Here is a 15479-nt window from a genome sequence, read left to right as displayed (position 1 = left end):
TCATGTTGGTAGAGAGGAGTATTGAATTGGTTCAGTTCCTACGATAGGTAATTTAACTAAATTAAAAACAACAATTTGAAGTCCGGCGTATCTCATCGAAAACTCATGATGCACTTATCAACTCAACCCTTTCATCAAAACAAAAGAAAAAGACCCCGAAACCTAAGTCTGCAGATTTGCATATGGCGATACCTCCAGGTCCAACAATAGCTCTTTTCAAATCAAGATCTACATCCGTCCGAAAATAAGCCTGGCAGCCTGTCGAACCTAGGGGTACTTTAAGCACCCTCCTCATCCTCCGCAAGGCGAATGGTGCCCTCGGTGACACCGTGGGCCCAGAAGCCATTGAGGTGGATGGTACTGGAGCTGTCAGTAAGAAGGACTCGCCGTGAGGCTCAAAATCAAATCAAAATCACTTACATGGCGGTGGCGTTGTCATGTGCCAAGAGAAGCCAGTAGCCGACAATTCCCTGTGTCAGGATATCGTGAATAGCGAAGACGACGGTCTCAGCATCAACGCTCAGCTTGAGAGCCAGGGGACCGGCACCGAGTACACTAAAATAGTCAGCATTAGAGACATCCACATGAACGCAGAGCAAGAGGGTACGGTACGTACATCGGGTACAAGGCAAACACGACAAAAGTCAAGCCAGAAATAGCCCCGAAGAAGCGTCGAACCTGGTCATCCTTATTCTGACTAGCACGGTGGGCATGGAATCCGCCGAAGTGCAGGACAGTCAGGTATGACAGACAGCTGATGGTCAACCACGCCCAACGGGCCCCGGTATGACCATCGTATGTACCGAGCAATCCCGCGGCCAACATGACCCAGTTCGCTGCGATGGCGGAGACCAAGTGAGCGCCGGGTAGACCGCTCACGAGAGCGAAGTTGGTGAGGATGAGCGGGGTGGAGAGGGCCCAATTCACGTAGCGTAGCCAGGGGATGGCGCGGTAGAGGTCGTCCTGTGTGTTGGGGACATGTTTGTGGTGGTTTTCGATGGGGGACCAGGCCAGATTGAAACCTTGGCCGGTTGCGAGGGCGAGATAGGTGATGAAGGAGATGGTTGTGACGAAGGCGGACAGTGTGTGGAAGACACGCTTGGACTGAGAGTAGCAAAGAAGAAAGTGTGGGGTTAGCGCCGGGGTCTATCTTTTGACGGGTGGGGATGCGGAGGAGATCTGATCTCACCAGCGGGGCGCGGGCGGCGAGGGTGTAGAAGACCACGGAGGAGATGCCCATCAACACAGTGACGACCCTAGAATGTCCATGGTAAGCTGGAGTCCGATTAGGGGTATAATTTAACAGGAAAATGAGTACCAGAGAGTGCGCTGTCCGGTGGCGTGAAGCTCCTGGAAAACCTGGCCTACACCCGGGATCACCGTCGGGATGGGGTCGATGGAGTGGGTAGGATGAGCATGCTCCACCTTGGTGGGAAAAACGTCAAAATCCGAGGGGACGATCATGATGGATATGAATGGAAAGATGGGGAGGAGGAGAGGCGGGAAGATGAAGAAGAGATGAAGAAAAGAAGTTGAAGAAGAAGAAGTTAATGGGGCAATGGTAAACTGGGAGGGGAGCAAGCAAAGCAGGATTCGGTGGAGGCGGGTAGCTCCTGCCTTGTAATGCGTCATTGCCACCATGACCGTACATACTGTATATACTGTATAGATACACTATATACTGTATTGTACACATACACAAACTCTATGGTGTATTTAATTCATATAATATTTATAATATTCTATATTATGCTCCGTACTTTATGATAATACATTATAATACTGTATTTCGTGGGGATATTCTAATAGGTGATCAGTGTTGTACAAGGGGCTTATGCAGATCCTTCTACTCCGTACTCCGTATTAGTAATAGCACTAATGTGACCAATCTCTTCGCACGGCAGCTGCACATTGTATGTATGCTATTCTAGTATATTGATCGACAGGAGGCTTGCGATCTGGTGAGCCGAGATGATCTAGATTTGCAGACATAGGCTACACGAGAATGCCCCTATATCACAGGGCTCTGAATATCTCACATCTTAGAATACTATGCATATACCATCACGCAAGAGGAAAATCACTGCAGGTACTCCGTATACTCCGAGTCCATTCTTGAATCTAGACGCTAGACGGATTTAAACCTCACTCGCATTCTTGCAAGTCTTGTTTTACTCAGAGCAAGTATAGATGTACTAATACATGATTATATGTGGAGAGTATGCTGCTATGTCCATTGCGTACATATGCAGTACAGTCTTCAACCCCACGCTTAACAGGCTACCGAATACATTTTATGCGCGCTCCTTTTTCTGCACACTGTCCCCTGGCGACTTGACCTTTTCCTTACTGGGCCCATGGTGGCTTTGTGTTTCTTCTCCGGCTGCGGCTTGGGCACTCGCATTGCCGCGATGCCAGAGATAATACATTGAGGCAGCCCCGGCACCCACAATCAACCAAATTCTAGAAAGAATAATGATAAGCAACGTCTTTGAGAATCCAGAGGCACACTTCAATTTAGTGTTGCTAGTCTTGGACTTACCGCTTAGGATACCCGCCATATTCAACGGGCTCACCAGTCGTGGTTGAAGCACTTCTCCTTCCGAGTTGAGATGAGAGTGGACACTGCACACTCCGGGAGTTTAATTGGATGAAAGAGGCCCCAAAAGCCTTCTTTGAAGAGTGAAGCATCGAATTCATGATGTTTTCTCGGAATATATCCCTTGATGAATCGGGTGCAGGAAAAACAGTCTCACCCTGAGACCGTTTGGAAGGGTTTATATGCAGGCTTTGATTTGTTACATCATTGGCTGGTATAGTAAGGGATTCTCGGGTTAAATCATTTTTTAGAACAATCAAGGACTGCACAAACACAATGACAAGCATTCAAAACTCTGATCACCTTGCAAAGCCTCTCGATTCTGTGAGCTGTGGGGCAGACAGACCCACCTATATGAAAGTGACTTGATCATGACAGCATCTCATCTCAACCTCGGTCAAGAAACAAGATCTTCGATTACATGAGCAGCGAACGAAAAAAATCAATACCCTGTTAATTACTTGAGACCACCTCTTGAGACTGATTCGGCGAGCAGCCCCTAACTTCCGAGCACGTTACACTGTCGCCAAGCCGATCGCCTTCACGGTGACGGTTCCACCAATTAGAGCACAGTTCGATCTGGATGCTGCAGGTTTCACAGCATAGCTGCACGCGTGAAGAATCAATAGCACTGGTATGTATCATCGAACGTAATTTGATAGGTCACGTATATAGTCTATGTCATACCTGAGCTCAGCTTAAACTAGCCACCCGCAAAGTAAAGATTTAGAACTTGATGATGACCTTGCCGAAGTGTTTTCCAGAATACAGATAGTCAAATGCATCCTGCGACTCTTCAAAAGAGAAAACCTTCTGATCCAAAATCCCCTTCAAATTAATCTCTTTCTCCGACAGAAAATCGCACAAATTCTTCTCATCAACCTTCGACCCGACGGAAATCCCCCCTACTCGTAGTATAGTGTGTTAGTAAGTCCTGGAAAATTCATGATTTCTCTTTAATCATACCGGATCGTAGCACTTTTACGCAGTGCCGGCAAAAATAGGTCTGGCGGAGTACTGGCAGATAATCCGCCCAGAAATCCAACCAACGAAACAACGCCTCTTCGCGCGATCGAAGCCAGGCTTTTGGTGGCGGTATTCGGACCACCATTTTCAATCACGACATCTACACCGCGCCCATTTGTAAGACGAAGAACTTCCTCATCCCATTCCGGGTGGGTTCGATAGTTGATGGTATCGATGGAACCCGGGCTACCGAATGATTTTGCGGCTTCCAGCTTCTCGTCGGAGGAAGATGTCACGATCGGCCGAATCCCGGCAGCCAGGCAGATCAATAAGGCGAACATGCTGACTCCGCCGGTGCCTGATAGGAAATCAGTATAAATAACCCATTTTATGGTATGGGGGGGGTTATATCGTACCCTGGAGCAGAGCCGTTCCTTTTGATCGAGGCATATCCAGAGCCGTCCATGCCGTCACACCAGCGCATGCAAGACATGCTGCCTTATGAGAGATTGAAAATGTCAGCCCTCAGAAATTAAAGATGACTCCCAGGGGCTTTGGGGCTCACCTCCTCCCAAGAAAGATACTCGGGCACGTGCAGAAGAACATTTTGGTGGAAAACGGCATACTCTCTAAGCACACCTTCAGCCTCCCCACCAAGACAATTCCTCTCATCTTCCGTACCGGTGAAGTTATTCAGATCAAAAATGGGCGTGACATGGTTTCCAACCTTGAAATCGTGGACTCCAGAACCGACTGAAATCACTTCACCAGCACAGTCCGAAACGGGAATTCCTTCGTCAAGATATTCCACAGGGTATGTTCCGTGCAGCATTGCTATATCTCTATAGTTTAGAGAGACGGCATGGATTTTAATGAGGACTTGGTCAGCACCCAACGTCAGCGGAAGCTCCTCGGTTGTCAGCTCGAGGGTTTTCGGGATGCCCCCTTTGCTGCGGCGGTAGGCTTTGTATGTTTGCGGTGCTGCCATTTTGGAACCAGATGTGTCAATTTTTCCTTTTTCGACTTTGAAGAGATGATTGTGCAAGTTCCTCTGCGGTTTGTGAGGTATTTATGTCATCTTCCACTTGCAATGATGATCGCCTAATTAAGCTGATAAATCACTCGGATCCAGATACTTAGCGGGGTCATTATTCATCATCATTCAAGAGAGTACCCACGGGGCCAAGATAATAATGCATTCCTAAATCCACAGCTAAACCCCCTCACTAATCATGTACAAAAACTACTATTTTGAAGCTGAAAGATTCAAGATCCAAAACTTCGACTATTACTCAGCGCAGAAAAGATATTATATTTTAAATATACTCCAATAACTCGGCAGACCTTGACATCCACGTGTTCTCGACGGTTTCATTGAGCTCAGGTCCGATCGATCCAACTGGTACTGCACGATCCCATTCACTTCTAGTGGCAGCATCCCAGAGAATACGGCCTTTTGGCATTGGAAATTGGAGATCATTTGTAGTAACCCGCCAATCCAAGGTATGCGTGCCGACGCTTGTAAGACTCAATTTCCTGCCAAGTTTGTACAATGACAGATTAAATCGCTTTGTTTCTTCAATAAATAACAAGGCCAACGCTTCGTCGCCAGTATCTCGATATTGAGCGAGGATATTGGGGTAGTAAAATAGGCCAAGCTTTCGGCAACTTCGGACAAGCGCGGCAAATAATTCGGTGGTCTTCGGGGTGACGGAGACTTTGAGCTCGAAATCAGAATTATGCTGACTTTCTACCATGCAAGAGAATATAATATGCAATAGGATTGCTTGGAATGTCGCCAATGGCCAGCGACAACTGCTAGAAACCTCATAATCTGAAGCATCCCATTTTTCCTATGATCCGGTTCGTATTAGAGGTCGGAGAAACAACATTCCCGTGAAGAAAATCTTACCGTCTGCTCTCGAATAGCCGCGTCAAGTTTATTGTGAAGATCCTTTGCAGCTGATTGCGAGGCCTGCTCGCCACTAGCCCATAGACCAATAACAATCATCGACTGTACCATCAGAGGCACCTCACGAGGCGCATAGAAAGATGATCTATGAATAAAGGACCAATGGGGATGGAATTTTTCGAAATAGAGCTCAATGCACCTGTCTCTCTTCTCCAGAAGACTGGAAGATTGAGAGTCGCTTTCCATAGCGACTGATTGCTGGCTTTCCAGGGGCTGGCGATGGTCCTTTCTCAAGATAGGACTCTCCTCCTTAAATGTGCACTCAGTCTCTCGACGTACACATTCCTCACACGGTAGACCCCCCTTCACAGCGGGTTTTTGCCATCTGGCAAGCCTCACACGCCTTCCGCGCACGATTCGTTGGCTCGTTGATTTTATGATATTGTCGGAGGTGTCGGCGAAGAGTGTCACTAGAATCAACAGTCAGAATGGGCTGTTCTAGCAGAAGATATAATACGACATCCAAGCCCCGTCTTACCTCCGGCCGAATTCCCGCTCACAATTTGGACATTTGAACGGTTCGTGCTGGGAATGCTTTGCCCGGTGGCGTTGCAAATGCTCTTTTCGGCGATAACTTGCTTTACAACCAGCAAATGAGCACTTGAAAGGTGTCTCATCGACATCACTGGCTTCTCTGTTGCTTTCGGGCTTTTGTATAGTCGACATGGCGTTGTAAGAGTTTGTAGGAGTCTAAGTTCAGCTGGCGGCTCCCACCGGATCCCACCGGATCCCACTGGATCCCACCGGAACCTTTCGGCCTCCCACCGGCATCCCATCCAATTCATCTCTGGTCATCGCCCCGCTATTAAAGGTCCAGGCTTTGGGCGATTTCAGATTCACCTGAGCTAGTGCAAGGTTTACCTGCGAGAGGGGAGATATTCAATAGCCAATGAAGAGATGTAACTAATTCGTTCAACGCAAATCAGAGCGCTGCAAACAATTGCAAAGACAGACCAAAATGATCGTTAACCCTATCCTTGAAATCGATGCAGTCCGGACAAAGAGACGAGCTGGCAAATATGACCGCCTTGTTTAATGAAGCTGGAGGTGGCGCTTGAGACATCTCTATTAGATCGGCATGTTCCTCCTTCCGCTGATCTAGAACTTCCAGTTGGCCTTCTAGCTCTAAGAGCTGCCTGGCCTCATCGCGAAGAATCAAGCGGTTTAAATTCCGTTCGGCAGAGCTGAGACTCAGCTCTAGAGCCCTAATTTCTTCGTGTTTTCCGACAAGCTTTTCATCACCATCAAACAGCTCTTTTTTGAGCGCCTTCTTTCTCTCCCCTGAGAGTTGTCACCCTGCGGCCTATCTCGGCGCCCGAAAGGAGTTCCTCCAGCATCGCCTCTGTCAATTGAATTTGCGCCTCCAATCCACATCAGGCACGCTATCGCGAGGGAGAAACACATGGCGATCGATGAAATATGCTATCAACTGCTTCTCAGCATGACATGCGTTGAATTGACCTGCCTTCTCATGATCCCAGCTACTGGGAGTCAAGTAATGACCGACTTTTTCTGAAATATAGAACACTTCATCGGTCCACTGTCGGCCATCGACCCTGAGAGACTGGGCCGAACAGTGTGACCATCCGCTCATGGCGCCAATCGAAGGAAATTTCCCGCCGCGTTCCAGATGCGCCACAGTCTTCCAAGATTTGGTGATTGGGTATTGCTCAATCGGCCCACAAAGTACCAGTGAATCCTGCCCGAATGAGCGTGAGGGCTTAAACGAGTAAGAATTGGGTAGCGACAAAGTGGGAGGCCTCTCAAGAACAATACTTGAGCTCCGGGTGTCTCCACCAAGCAGCTGTACAATTTCCTTGCGGTCAATATCTCGGCTAAATGTGTCCTCGATATACCCTAAACGGGGGCGAGATGAACTTGAATGTGCAAGGTCTCCTCCGGAACGAGCATATATCTCTCGTCGGTTTTTGTTGTGGTCTTGAGCAAAGTCAATAGCTAGTCGGTTATCATCGTCTCGAATCTTCTTATCTGCATTATGCGTTAGGAGAACCTTAACATTATCAACCCAGCCAAAGAGCGCTGCCTCCATCAATGCAGTCCTCCCGTTACGATCTTTGGCATCCACATCAGCCCCGTTTTTGATGAGTAGTAATACCATCTCCGAGCTTTGTCCAGCTGCCGCCATGATCAGGGTTGTTTTGCCGTCATGGTCTTCTCCTTGAATGAATATTTGGCCTTCGATAGCCGCGTGCAAGTATTTCTGTACCGCTTTCACGTCTCCTTGGACGCAGTCGGCCATTGCCTCAAGAATTCTTTTCATTTCGAACGACTCGGCGTGGTCTCCTCTATCTTTGACAATCACTTCTTTCGAGTCTTCATGAAGAATAATTCGTCTTTGCCTTCTTTGCGCTGTGGCCTTAGCCTTCAGAACTAGCTCCAGTGCCAAATGATCAACGTCACTGTCACGCTCGTCATCGCCGTCATGAGGTACACAAATATTCGTATATCGCCCACGTTTCTTGTCGATTTCGTATGCGACCTCCCCTTCATCATTCATGGGAAAGCAGCAAAGATACTCTTTCATCCTCTCGCAATGCGAGTATCTCACTTTGTGTCCTTTCCAGTTTATGCCATGACGATGAATTTCTTCGCAGAAGGGACATTTGATGAAGTAACTGGTCGCGTTCCACCAAATAACGTCGGCTTTGGGAAGGGTATCCATCGCGAGACGATCAATAATCACAGATCCCAAAAGTTTGAGTCAACCAGATTTTTATATCTTTGCCACGGCGTAAGTTGACCCGGGGCCAGGGAGTTATGGTACGTAGGCCGACTTTTCTAGTGAAATTTGGATACCGCTCCTTTGTCGGGCAGGCGTAGGGGTAATGCGGCGTTAGCCTGAGCTGTGGTCTTGCAAAAACAAGAAGTGAATCTTCCAAGCTCACAATCAGCGCAAGTTCCGGGATGGCTTTTTGTCATCTGTAGGCAGACAAACGAGAGAGAGACCAAAGCGGGGTCAATATTTCAGCCTCACTGTGGGCTCATGCCTAAATGGAACTCTATAGAAATACCGGTCTGGCCTTAGACATGAGGCTAAAAGGATTTAAAAAAAAGCAGTTGTCAACGCGGAATAAAATCCCCGCAGGGATTCGATTAAAATATTTTCTAGAGCTTGACTACATACTTCAATAATACCAGTTGTAAAATATGACCAACTTTCGGTCTAGCGTTCTACTACCTCACTTTTCGTCATCGAGTGATGGACGATAGTATACCTTCTTGTGCACCTGTGTACTTACCCCGCATCCCTATTCACCAAGGCTACTCCTCAGGATAAGCAACAAAAAGATATCATCCGAATCCATCCACGCCACAAATTCTCGAGAATGTTGGGCTGGGTTATAATTCCCCTCTACGAGGCGGCTGACGCTCTACTCGACCAGTGTGGCTCATTCAACTCTGTTCAGAAACTCCGGTTGTCAATGATCAGATACCACGCCAGACATGACTCCGATGTAGTCAAAAGGAAGATATATCAGAATGCCCCAGAGCTCTGGAGCATCGCAGTCTTCAAGCTCATCGAATCAGATTTACGCCTTCGAGAATTGAGCCAGAGAGACGAGGTAATTCGACACCAGTATCAGTCTATCAAGCTTTTAAGCGCCGAAAAGCGGCGAGAGGCGCACATGAAGTACCCTCAGCTGCTGGATAGCATTGCCAAAGAATACTGGGAGGAAGAAAGAACCCACTACTACTTAGAAGCTTCGCTTCTAAACGGACCTGTGACGCGAGCGTATTCGAAAAACCGTGAGAATCCGAGATGGTATCTCCAGAAAGATCTTCGGAACGATTGTGCTGGCAAGGGAGGATGCTGTGGTCGGGGTTGTAGATGCGGCGAGAACCGTGAAATCATACCAGGAAGGATGAAAGGGGTTGGTCACTGCACTTCGGAGTGTGGGTGTTGTATTCAAAACCGTGACTTTGAATTGACCCAAGAAGATGAGAAAAGGCTGGTAAAATTGCGGTGTGATACTTTGAATGATGATAGGAATCGGACTTATCGGCGTCGGCTTCTCGAAGCATTTTTGAGTGGGGTTGGGTCTAGAAAGAAAGCAGCTCCTACTTGGAGAGGGTAATAATTGAGATGTGGCTTTTGAAGCGAAGAATTGGAAGGTTTTATTGAACTTGGGGTAGTGTGGATTGAGCAAGAAGGTGCTTCGATAGCTAAATTGGCTGCATATGAGAGATGAATGTATTGCAGTGTTGAGGAGGAGCCGAAGAATGCTATAATTGCTTCGAATTCAAGTTGTCTACTTCGGGTGCGTTCCGGTATATTTATTACTGTAATATGCACATCTGCCCTGGTGAGGGACGATCGGACTGTGCACCATTATCTCAAAAGCCATCCAAGACTACGTATCTTTCCTCCAGAAATAGTATCTACCAATTTAGGATTAGCCTCATTAGTTAGTCGAGTAATCAATCGTTGGGCTCTTATTTGATCCCCACTTCTCGCTTACCTCGCGACGGGGCAAGAGGAGGCAAATAAACAAGCGACAGGGAAACTGAGAAATAATTGTTCAATTGCAAAGGCATTATAGGGTGAGGAATGGTGATGGATAGTGTGCTACTAGCTGGACAGGCCAACCATTCTCTGAAAGTTGACCAGCTGCAGTGACAACAAACGCCTGTCAGCCCCCACTCTTCTCAGCTGCTCATCTGCCCCTCCACCAGCATGGCAGAGGACAAGCTAAGAAAACGATTTAAAGCTCTCTTCAGAAAGGATAATCCGGATAAACATATTCTCGCTATCAAGGATGAAGGATCTGACTCACCCTCCTCGTCTGTGCATTCAGTCGCTCCGCCAACTTGTGCTGCAACGAGTGATCCGAGCACTCAACCGACAGTCGAACAGTTGACATGGGATGCGGAGCATGTGGAAATATCTCTCTGGGACAAGGCGTACGATTCTTTGAGAGATGAAAAGCCAGAGCTGATTTCCTTATACGAAGACTTGCTGTCCCGAGTACTTGCCAACGGTTAGTGTTGTGGGAGATGCTTTCGGAACGAAGGAGGTACTAACACCAAACCAATGAACCTGCAGCCAAAGAAGCAAAATCAAAATCTCAACCCAGTCAAGTAAATGATGCGTCTGATATATCCAACGAGATCCCACAACATGACGCGATTGCGCGACAAGAAAAGCTCAGCCAAGTAACGAAGCTCGGTCTCCAACACGTGGAAGATCGCACAGTCAAGATTACCATCCTTGGCCATAAGATCATTCTACGAGAAGCCGCTTCCAATGTCGCCGTCGCTGTCAAATGGGCACAAGAATTTGTGAAAGATGCCATCAAAGACGTTCCCTACGCGCCCGCGGTTATGGCAGGCATTACGTTGATACTTCCACTTCTCAAGAACCCAGCCACAGTTGAGGCTGCAAATAATGAGGGTTTTACATATGTGACATCACAAATGCGATATTATATTGCCATGGAGGGACTTCTTTTGCCCGACATAACAGCCGACGTGAAAGCCGATCTCACGGAAAGAGTCATTGATTTGTACAAAAGCATCATTGATTTTCAACTGCAGAGTGTGATCAGATTCTATCGTGGTCGGACCAAAAACTATTTCAGAAGTCTCTTCAAGTACGATGACTGGACTTCGATGCTCAAAAACATCCGAAATAGCGAAACTGAGCTTCGTGACAAGCTGGAGCAGGTGGCATCGAGGGCCAGTATCCAGCTACTCGACAAGCTCTCTCGCGAAGCGCATGAGTCAAGACAGGAGTTGGCCAATATACTTAGTGAGATCCAAGAGCTGGTCAAGATTTCTCGCGGTGTCGCCAAACAATGGTCAGAAGCTGAGAATCGACGATGTCGCGAGACACTACAAGCGACCGATCCTAGTCTTGACAAAGCTCGCATTGAGGAAAGCAAGGGTGGTCTTCTGAAAGACTGCTATAGTTGGATTCTTGAGCATGAAGATTTTAAGAGATGGCGTGTTGGAAATGATGGACAGATGCTTTGGATAAAAGGGGATCCCGGGAAAGGGAAAACCATGCTACTTTGTGGAATAATCGACGAACTGTCAAAGCCGGGCTCTGAACACAACATCATCTCTTACTTCTTCTGTCAGGCAACACACGATACTATTAACAACGCCGCGTCTGTGCTTCGGGGTCTCATCTACATGCTAGTGAGACAGCAGCCCTCGCTTCTGGATCATATTCGTGATACCTCTTTCGAAGGCCTGAATGCGTGGACAGCCCTTTCCAGGGCTTTCAGCAAGATCCTCGAAGACATAGAGTCAGACAACACCTTTTTAATCATTGATGCGCTTGATGAGTGTGTCACAGGCTTAGACAGTCTACTTTCCTTCATTTCGCAAAAGTCCGCCGAGCATCCAAAGGTCAAATGGATTGTCTCTAGTCGGAATTGGCCACGTATAGATAAAGATATCGAGGAGGCTGCGGATATCAAGCTTCTTCTAGAACTCAATGAAAGTTCTGTCTCGGTCGCTGTGGAGAGATTCACTAAGTATAAGGTCAAGTGGTTGGCTGAGAGGAACAAATACAGTACAGAAACGCGTGCCTTTGTTCACAAATATCTTCTCTCAAATTCTAGGGGTACTTTTCTATGGGTAGCCTTGGTTTGCAAAGAGCTCAGCAGCATCGACAGGTGGAATGTTCAGAAGAGAATTGTGGAATTTCCACCGGATCTTGACGAATTATACAAACGTATGTTTTCGCAAGTCTGCCAATCCGATAATGCTCAAATTTGCATGGCCATCCTTGGTGTCATTTCCATGGTTTATCGCCCTCTCGACCTGGAGGAATTGATTACTTTGGTCGAGCTTCCTGGGGAGATCCGAGATGATTATGAAGCAATTGAGCAAATTATCAGACTTTGTGGCTCTTTCTTAACCCTAGGAGCTCATACAGTCTCGCTGGTTCACCAGTCTGCAAAGGACTTTCTGTCAAGTCGAGCTTCATCACAGCTATATCCAGATGGCATGGAGATTATCCACCATGCAATATTTCTCCGCTCTCTGCGTACAATTTCTCATGTCCTTAAGGAGGACATATATGATCTTAAGGACCCTGCCTTTGACATTCTGGATTTAGAAGCCTACAATCCCGATCCATTAGCACCTGTGAAATACGCGTGTATTCATTGGATTGACCATTTACTCGGTTGGAAGCTTGAAAAAAGCGCACTGGGCCAGACCGACCATAACCTCATCGAAATGTTTTTCAAAAAGGATCTACTTCATTGGCTCGAGGCTCTGTCTCTCATTCGGAGCCTTCCTGGCGGGATAGACTCCATGGTGCGGCTCCAGGATCTGATCAAGGTTTGTCCATTCAAGTCACCTCATCTGCATCATTTGACCATCAGTCTCTATCTATAATACTCTAACGTGATTACTTAAGGGAGACACTGGCCTTTCTCAACTCAGCAACCGCGTACAGGATGCGTCTCGATTCATGATCTACCACAGGCAAATAATAGATCAGCACCCACTCCAAATATACACATCTTCATTGATATTCAGTCCAATGCAGAGCATTACCAAGAATCAATTCAAGCCATCGAGCTTGATTATTGGTAGCCCAGCAATGGAACAGAATTGGAGTTCCTGTTTACTCACAATTGAAAACACAAAGGATTGCTCTGCCAGTTTAGAGAACATAGCTTGGTCACCGGATGGAACACAAATCGCCTCGCAGGATGATATCAACGTCAAAATCTGGAATTCTACAACGGGTCAATGCACAGCCACTCTTCGTGGTCACGGCGATCAGATTGTTTCATTGGCCTGGTCGCAAGATGGAAGGCTTGCCTCGGCATGTCAAGCTGGCGAAGTCAGGATCTGGAACACAATCACCAACCAGTGTTCAAAGATATTCAAGGGCGAGGATGGCTATCTCTTTTCCCTAGTCTGGTCGCCTGATGGGTCTCAGATAGCACGAGCAACGATCCCCACCTCTTGGACTATCAATTACCCCATGCTCAAAACAATCGACTGGAGACAAGAAGGTACCGTCTGGGACACGATTACTGGAGAAGAGCTATCGAATGCGAAACCGTTTCTCTCATTGGGTTGGTCTATGGACAAGTTTCTAACCATATCTCCTCTTGGGGTCGATGGCGTTTCCATTCAAGAATTCGCAACCGGGCAGGAAGTATGCATTTTGAAGGACACCCTAGATCAAGAATACTCTTCTACCCCTTTTGAGAAGGTGTTTTGGGGACAAGATCAAATCGCGATAAACCATCACACCCACCTCAATGTTTGGGACATTAAAACCTGCACACTCGTCTCCACAGTCCGATATCTTTTCGGAGATATGTCCTCTCCACTCGCAACGGTTTCCTGGTCCCAGCACGGGATTTGGATTGCATCTGGAAGTGAAGCCAAAACATCAGTATTCGTCTGGGACGAGATATCCGACCAGGAAACCATGCTTTTTAAACATATAGATCCGACTTACACTCTTTTATGGTCTCCTGATTGTACAAGACTGGCAACCTGCTCGCAGGATGGAACAATTCGAGTCTGGGACTCTGCAGCTGGTTCAAGTGCTGCTGTTGCTATTTCCCCAACTCTTGATCTCCATCCAGAATCTGTCGAAATGTTAAAGTGGTCGCCGAACTTGCAATATCTAGCATCATCATCGCCTCTCGCTAATGATACCGAGGGATCTCATTGGACTAATTGGACTACCTTTAAGATCTGGGATTCTTCAACTAGTCAATGTCTACTCAACCGCGAGTCGGTGGGAAGGTATTTCTGGTCATTCGATGGCAATAGAATTGCCCTGTTGACTAAGCACGGCATTGAAGTACACAACTTCGAGAATGCGCAATACAAGTCTACCTCAACGTCGCCCGATTCCCACCCCCTCCCAACAAAGTCTTCAGTCCGCATTGTTACTTGGCTTGGTCACACAATGGAGACACGCTAGCATGTTCATGGCTCACCGGTACCACTAGCTTCTGGAGCCTAACGAAGGACTTTTCCCTCAAAGCTCTAGATAAAGATGTAAAGTTCTTCGACAAAGCATCTCCAGATAGGCCTTCTCTCTGGTCCAACGCATCTCGTCGCATCCATGCTCTATCCTGGTCCGAAGACGACAGTTCCCTTGCGATAGCGGCAACAGATGGAATCAAGATCTTGGACACGAAAACAAATCAATGGATAGTGAGCATTGGCGATCAATTACCACTCCCGGAATTGGAATTCAAAACGCTAGCGTGGTCGAAGGACGGAACTCGAATCGCAGCATCGGGCCATCATTGGGTCAAAATCTGGTCAGTGACAGGTGATCTTCTCTCGGATATTGAGATACCTCAACCTGAATCTCGCAAATGCCCTGTTGGAAGCAACCTGGTGGAAATGTGTCACAGAAGTCACATTGATGATGTCCAATTCGATGGCTCGAGCCGAGATAGATTGCGCGTGGTTTATGACAATATCTATACGTGCTACTATCAACTACCTGATGTTCTCCCGGATGCGGATCCCTCGGCCCATTTGTCTCAGCCTATTATCGGATATGGGTGGGACTCTGTTGGAAATTGGATCACATATAGGGGGGAACGACTTCTCAAGGTGCCCGCAGAATACCGAGTTCAGGAGTGGGCAGCTACCACTGCCGGAGGGAAATTTGCTCTGGGCTGTCGGTCGGGGCAGGTTTTGATATTCCAATTTTCTCATTGACTGTGTATGGAATAGGCTGTTGTGGCCACTTGTGTGTTTCGTCAACGGGCCACTAAATAGCTTCTTCTTCTTCTTCTTCTTCTTCTTCTTCTTCTTCTTCTTCTTCTTCACCCCAGACAAATAAAATCCATAGCCTGTCCATCGTCTATCGTCATCTAAGAATCGCTAAAAGCAAAAGCACCCTAACCCAGACCTTCTATTTCTTCAAGTTTGTCCTAGAATAAGCTGGAGGCGGCTCATCTGGCACCGTAGAAT

General features: G+C 47.3%; 7 protein-coding genes across 7 annotated transcripts; 2 read left to right on the top strand and 5 right to left on the bottom strand.

Moving 5' to 3' along the window:
• Positions 1–278: 278 nt before the first annotated feature.
• Positions 279–1464, bottom strand: N7509_008062 (opsin family protein; the record flags this gene model as incomplete). Its single annotated transcript, XM_056632699.1, has 5 exons — positions 279–360; positions 421–555; positions 617–1104; positions 1190–1256; positions 1319–1464. 5 exons carry the CDS (start codon positions 1462–1464, stop codon positions 279–281), a joined length of 918 nt encoding a protein of 305 aa, XP_056488250.1.
• An 830-nt stretch (positions 1465–2294) lies between these two features.
• Positions 2295–2700, bottom strand: N7509_008061 (uncharacterized protein; the record flags this gene model as incomplete). The annotated part of the gene is made up of 2 exons (XM_056632698.1): positions 2295–2463; positions 2543–2700. The coding sequence occupies 2 exons, from the start codon at positions 2698–2700 to the stop codon at positions 2295–2297; spliced, it is 327 nt and encodes a 108-aa protein (XP_056488249.1).
• Positions 2701–3325: 625 nt separating this feature from the next.
• On the bottom strand, positions 3326–4553 carry N7509_008060 (zinc-dependent alcohol dehydrogenase family protein; the record flags this gene model as incomplete). Its single annotated transcript, XM_056632697.1, has 4 exons — positions 3326–3504; positions 3579–3923; positions 3982–4063; positions 4131–4553. The coding sequence occupies 4 exons, from the start codon at positions 4551–4553 to the stop codon at positions 3326–3328; spliced, it is 1029 nt and encodes a 342-aa protein (XP_056488248.1).
• Positions 4554–4881: 328 nt separating this feature from the next.
• N7509_008059 (uncharacterized protein) lies at positions 4882–5723 on the bottom strand (the record flags this gene model as incomplete). Its single annotated transcript, XM_056632696.1, has 3 exons — positions 4882–5418; positions 5478–5622; positions 5677–5723. The coding sequence occupies 3 exons, from the start codon at positions 5721–5723 to the stop codon at positions 4882–4884; spliced, it is 729 nt and encodes a 242-aa protein (XP_056488247.1).
• A 1159-nt stretch (positions 5724–6882) lies between these two features.
• On the bottom strand, positions 6883–8220 carry N7509_008058 (ankyrin repeat domain-containing protein; the record flags this gene model as incomplete). The annotated part of the gene is made up of 1 exon (XM_056632695.1): positions 6883–8220. One exon carries the CDS (start codon positions 8218–8220, stop codon positions 6883–6885), a length of 1338 nt encoding a protein of 445 aa, XP_056488246.1.
• A 664-nt stretch (positions 8221–8884) lies between these two features.
• Positions 8885–9425, top strand: N7509_008057 (uncharacterized protein; the record flags this gene model as incomplete). The annotated part of the gene is made up of 2 exons (XM_056632694.1): positions 8885–9291; positions 9332–9425. The coding sequence occupies 2 exons, from the start codon at positions 8885–8887 to the stop codon at positions 9423–9425; spliced, it is 501 nt and encodes a 166-aa protein (XP_056488245.1).
• Positions 9426–10233: 808 nt separating this feature from the next.
• Positions 10234–14469, top strand: N7509_008056 (NACHT-domain-containing protein; the record flags this gene model as incomplete). The annotated part of the gene is made up of 3 exons (XM_056632693.1): positions 10234–10537; positions 10603–12854; positions 12934–14469. 3 exons carry the CDS (start codon positions 10234–10236, stop codon positions 14467–14469), a joined length of 4092 nt encoding a protein of 1363 aa, XP_056488244.1.
• Positions 14470–15479: the final 1010 nt, after the last annotated feature.

This window comes from Penicillium cosmopolitanum (genome assembly GCF_028827165.1).
Source record: "Penicillium cosmopolitanum strain IBT 29677 chromosome Unknown utg000008l:1.0-4398992.0:1.0-4402845.0, whole genome shotgun sequence".
Classification (NCBI taxonomy): Eukaryota; Fungi; Ascomycota; class Eurotiomycetes; order Eurotiales; family Aspergillaceae; genus Penicillium; species Penicillium cosmopolitanum.
Note: the sequence above shows the minus strand (reverse complement) of the source record. Positions and strands in the feature narration are given on the sequence as shown.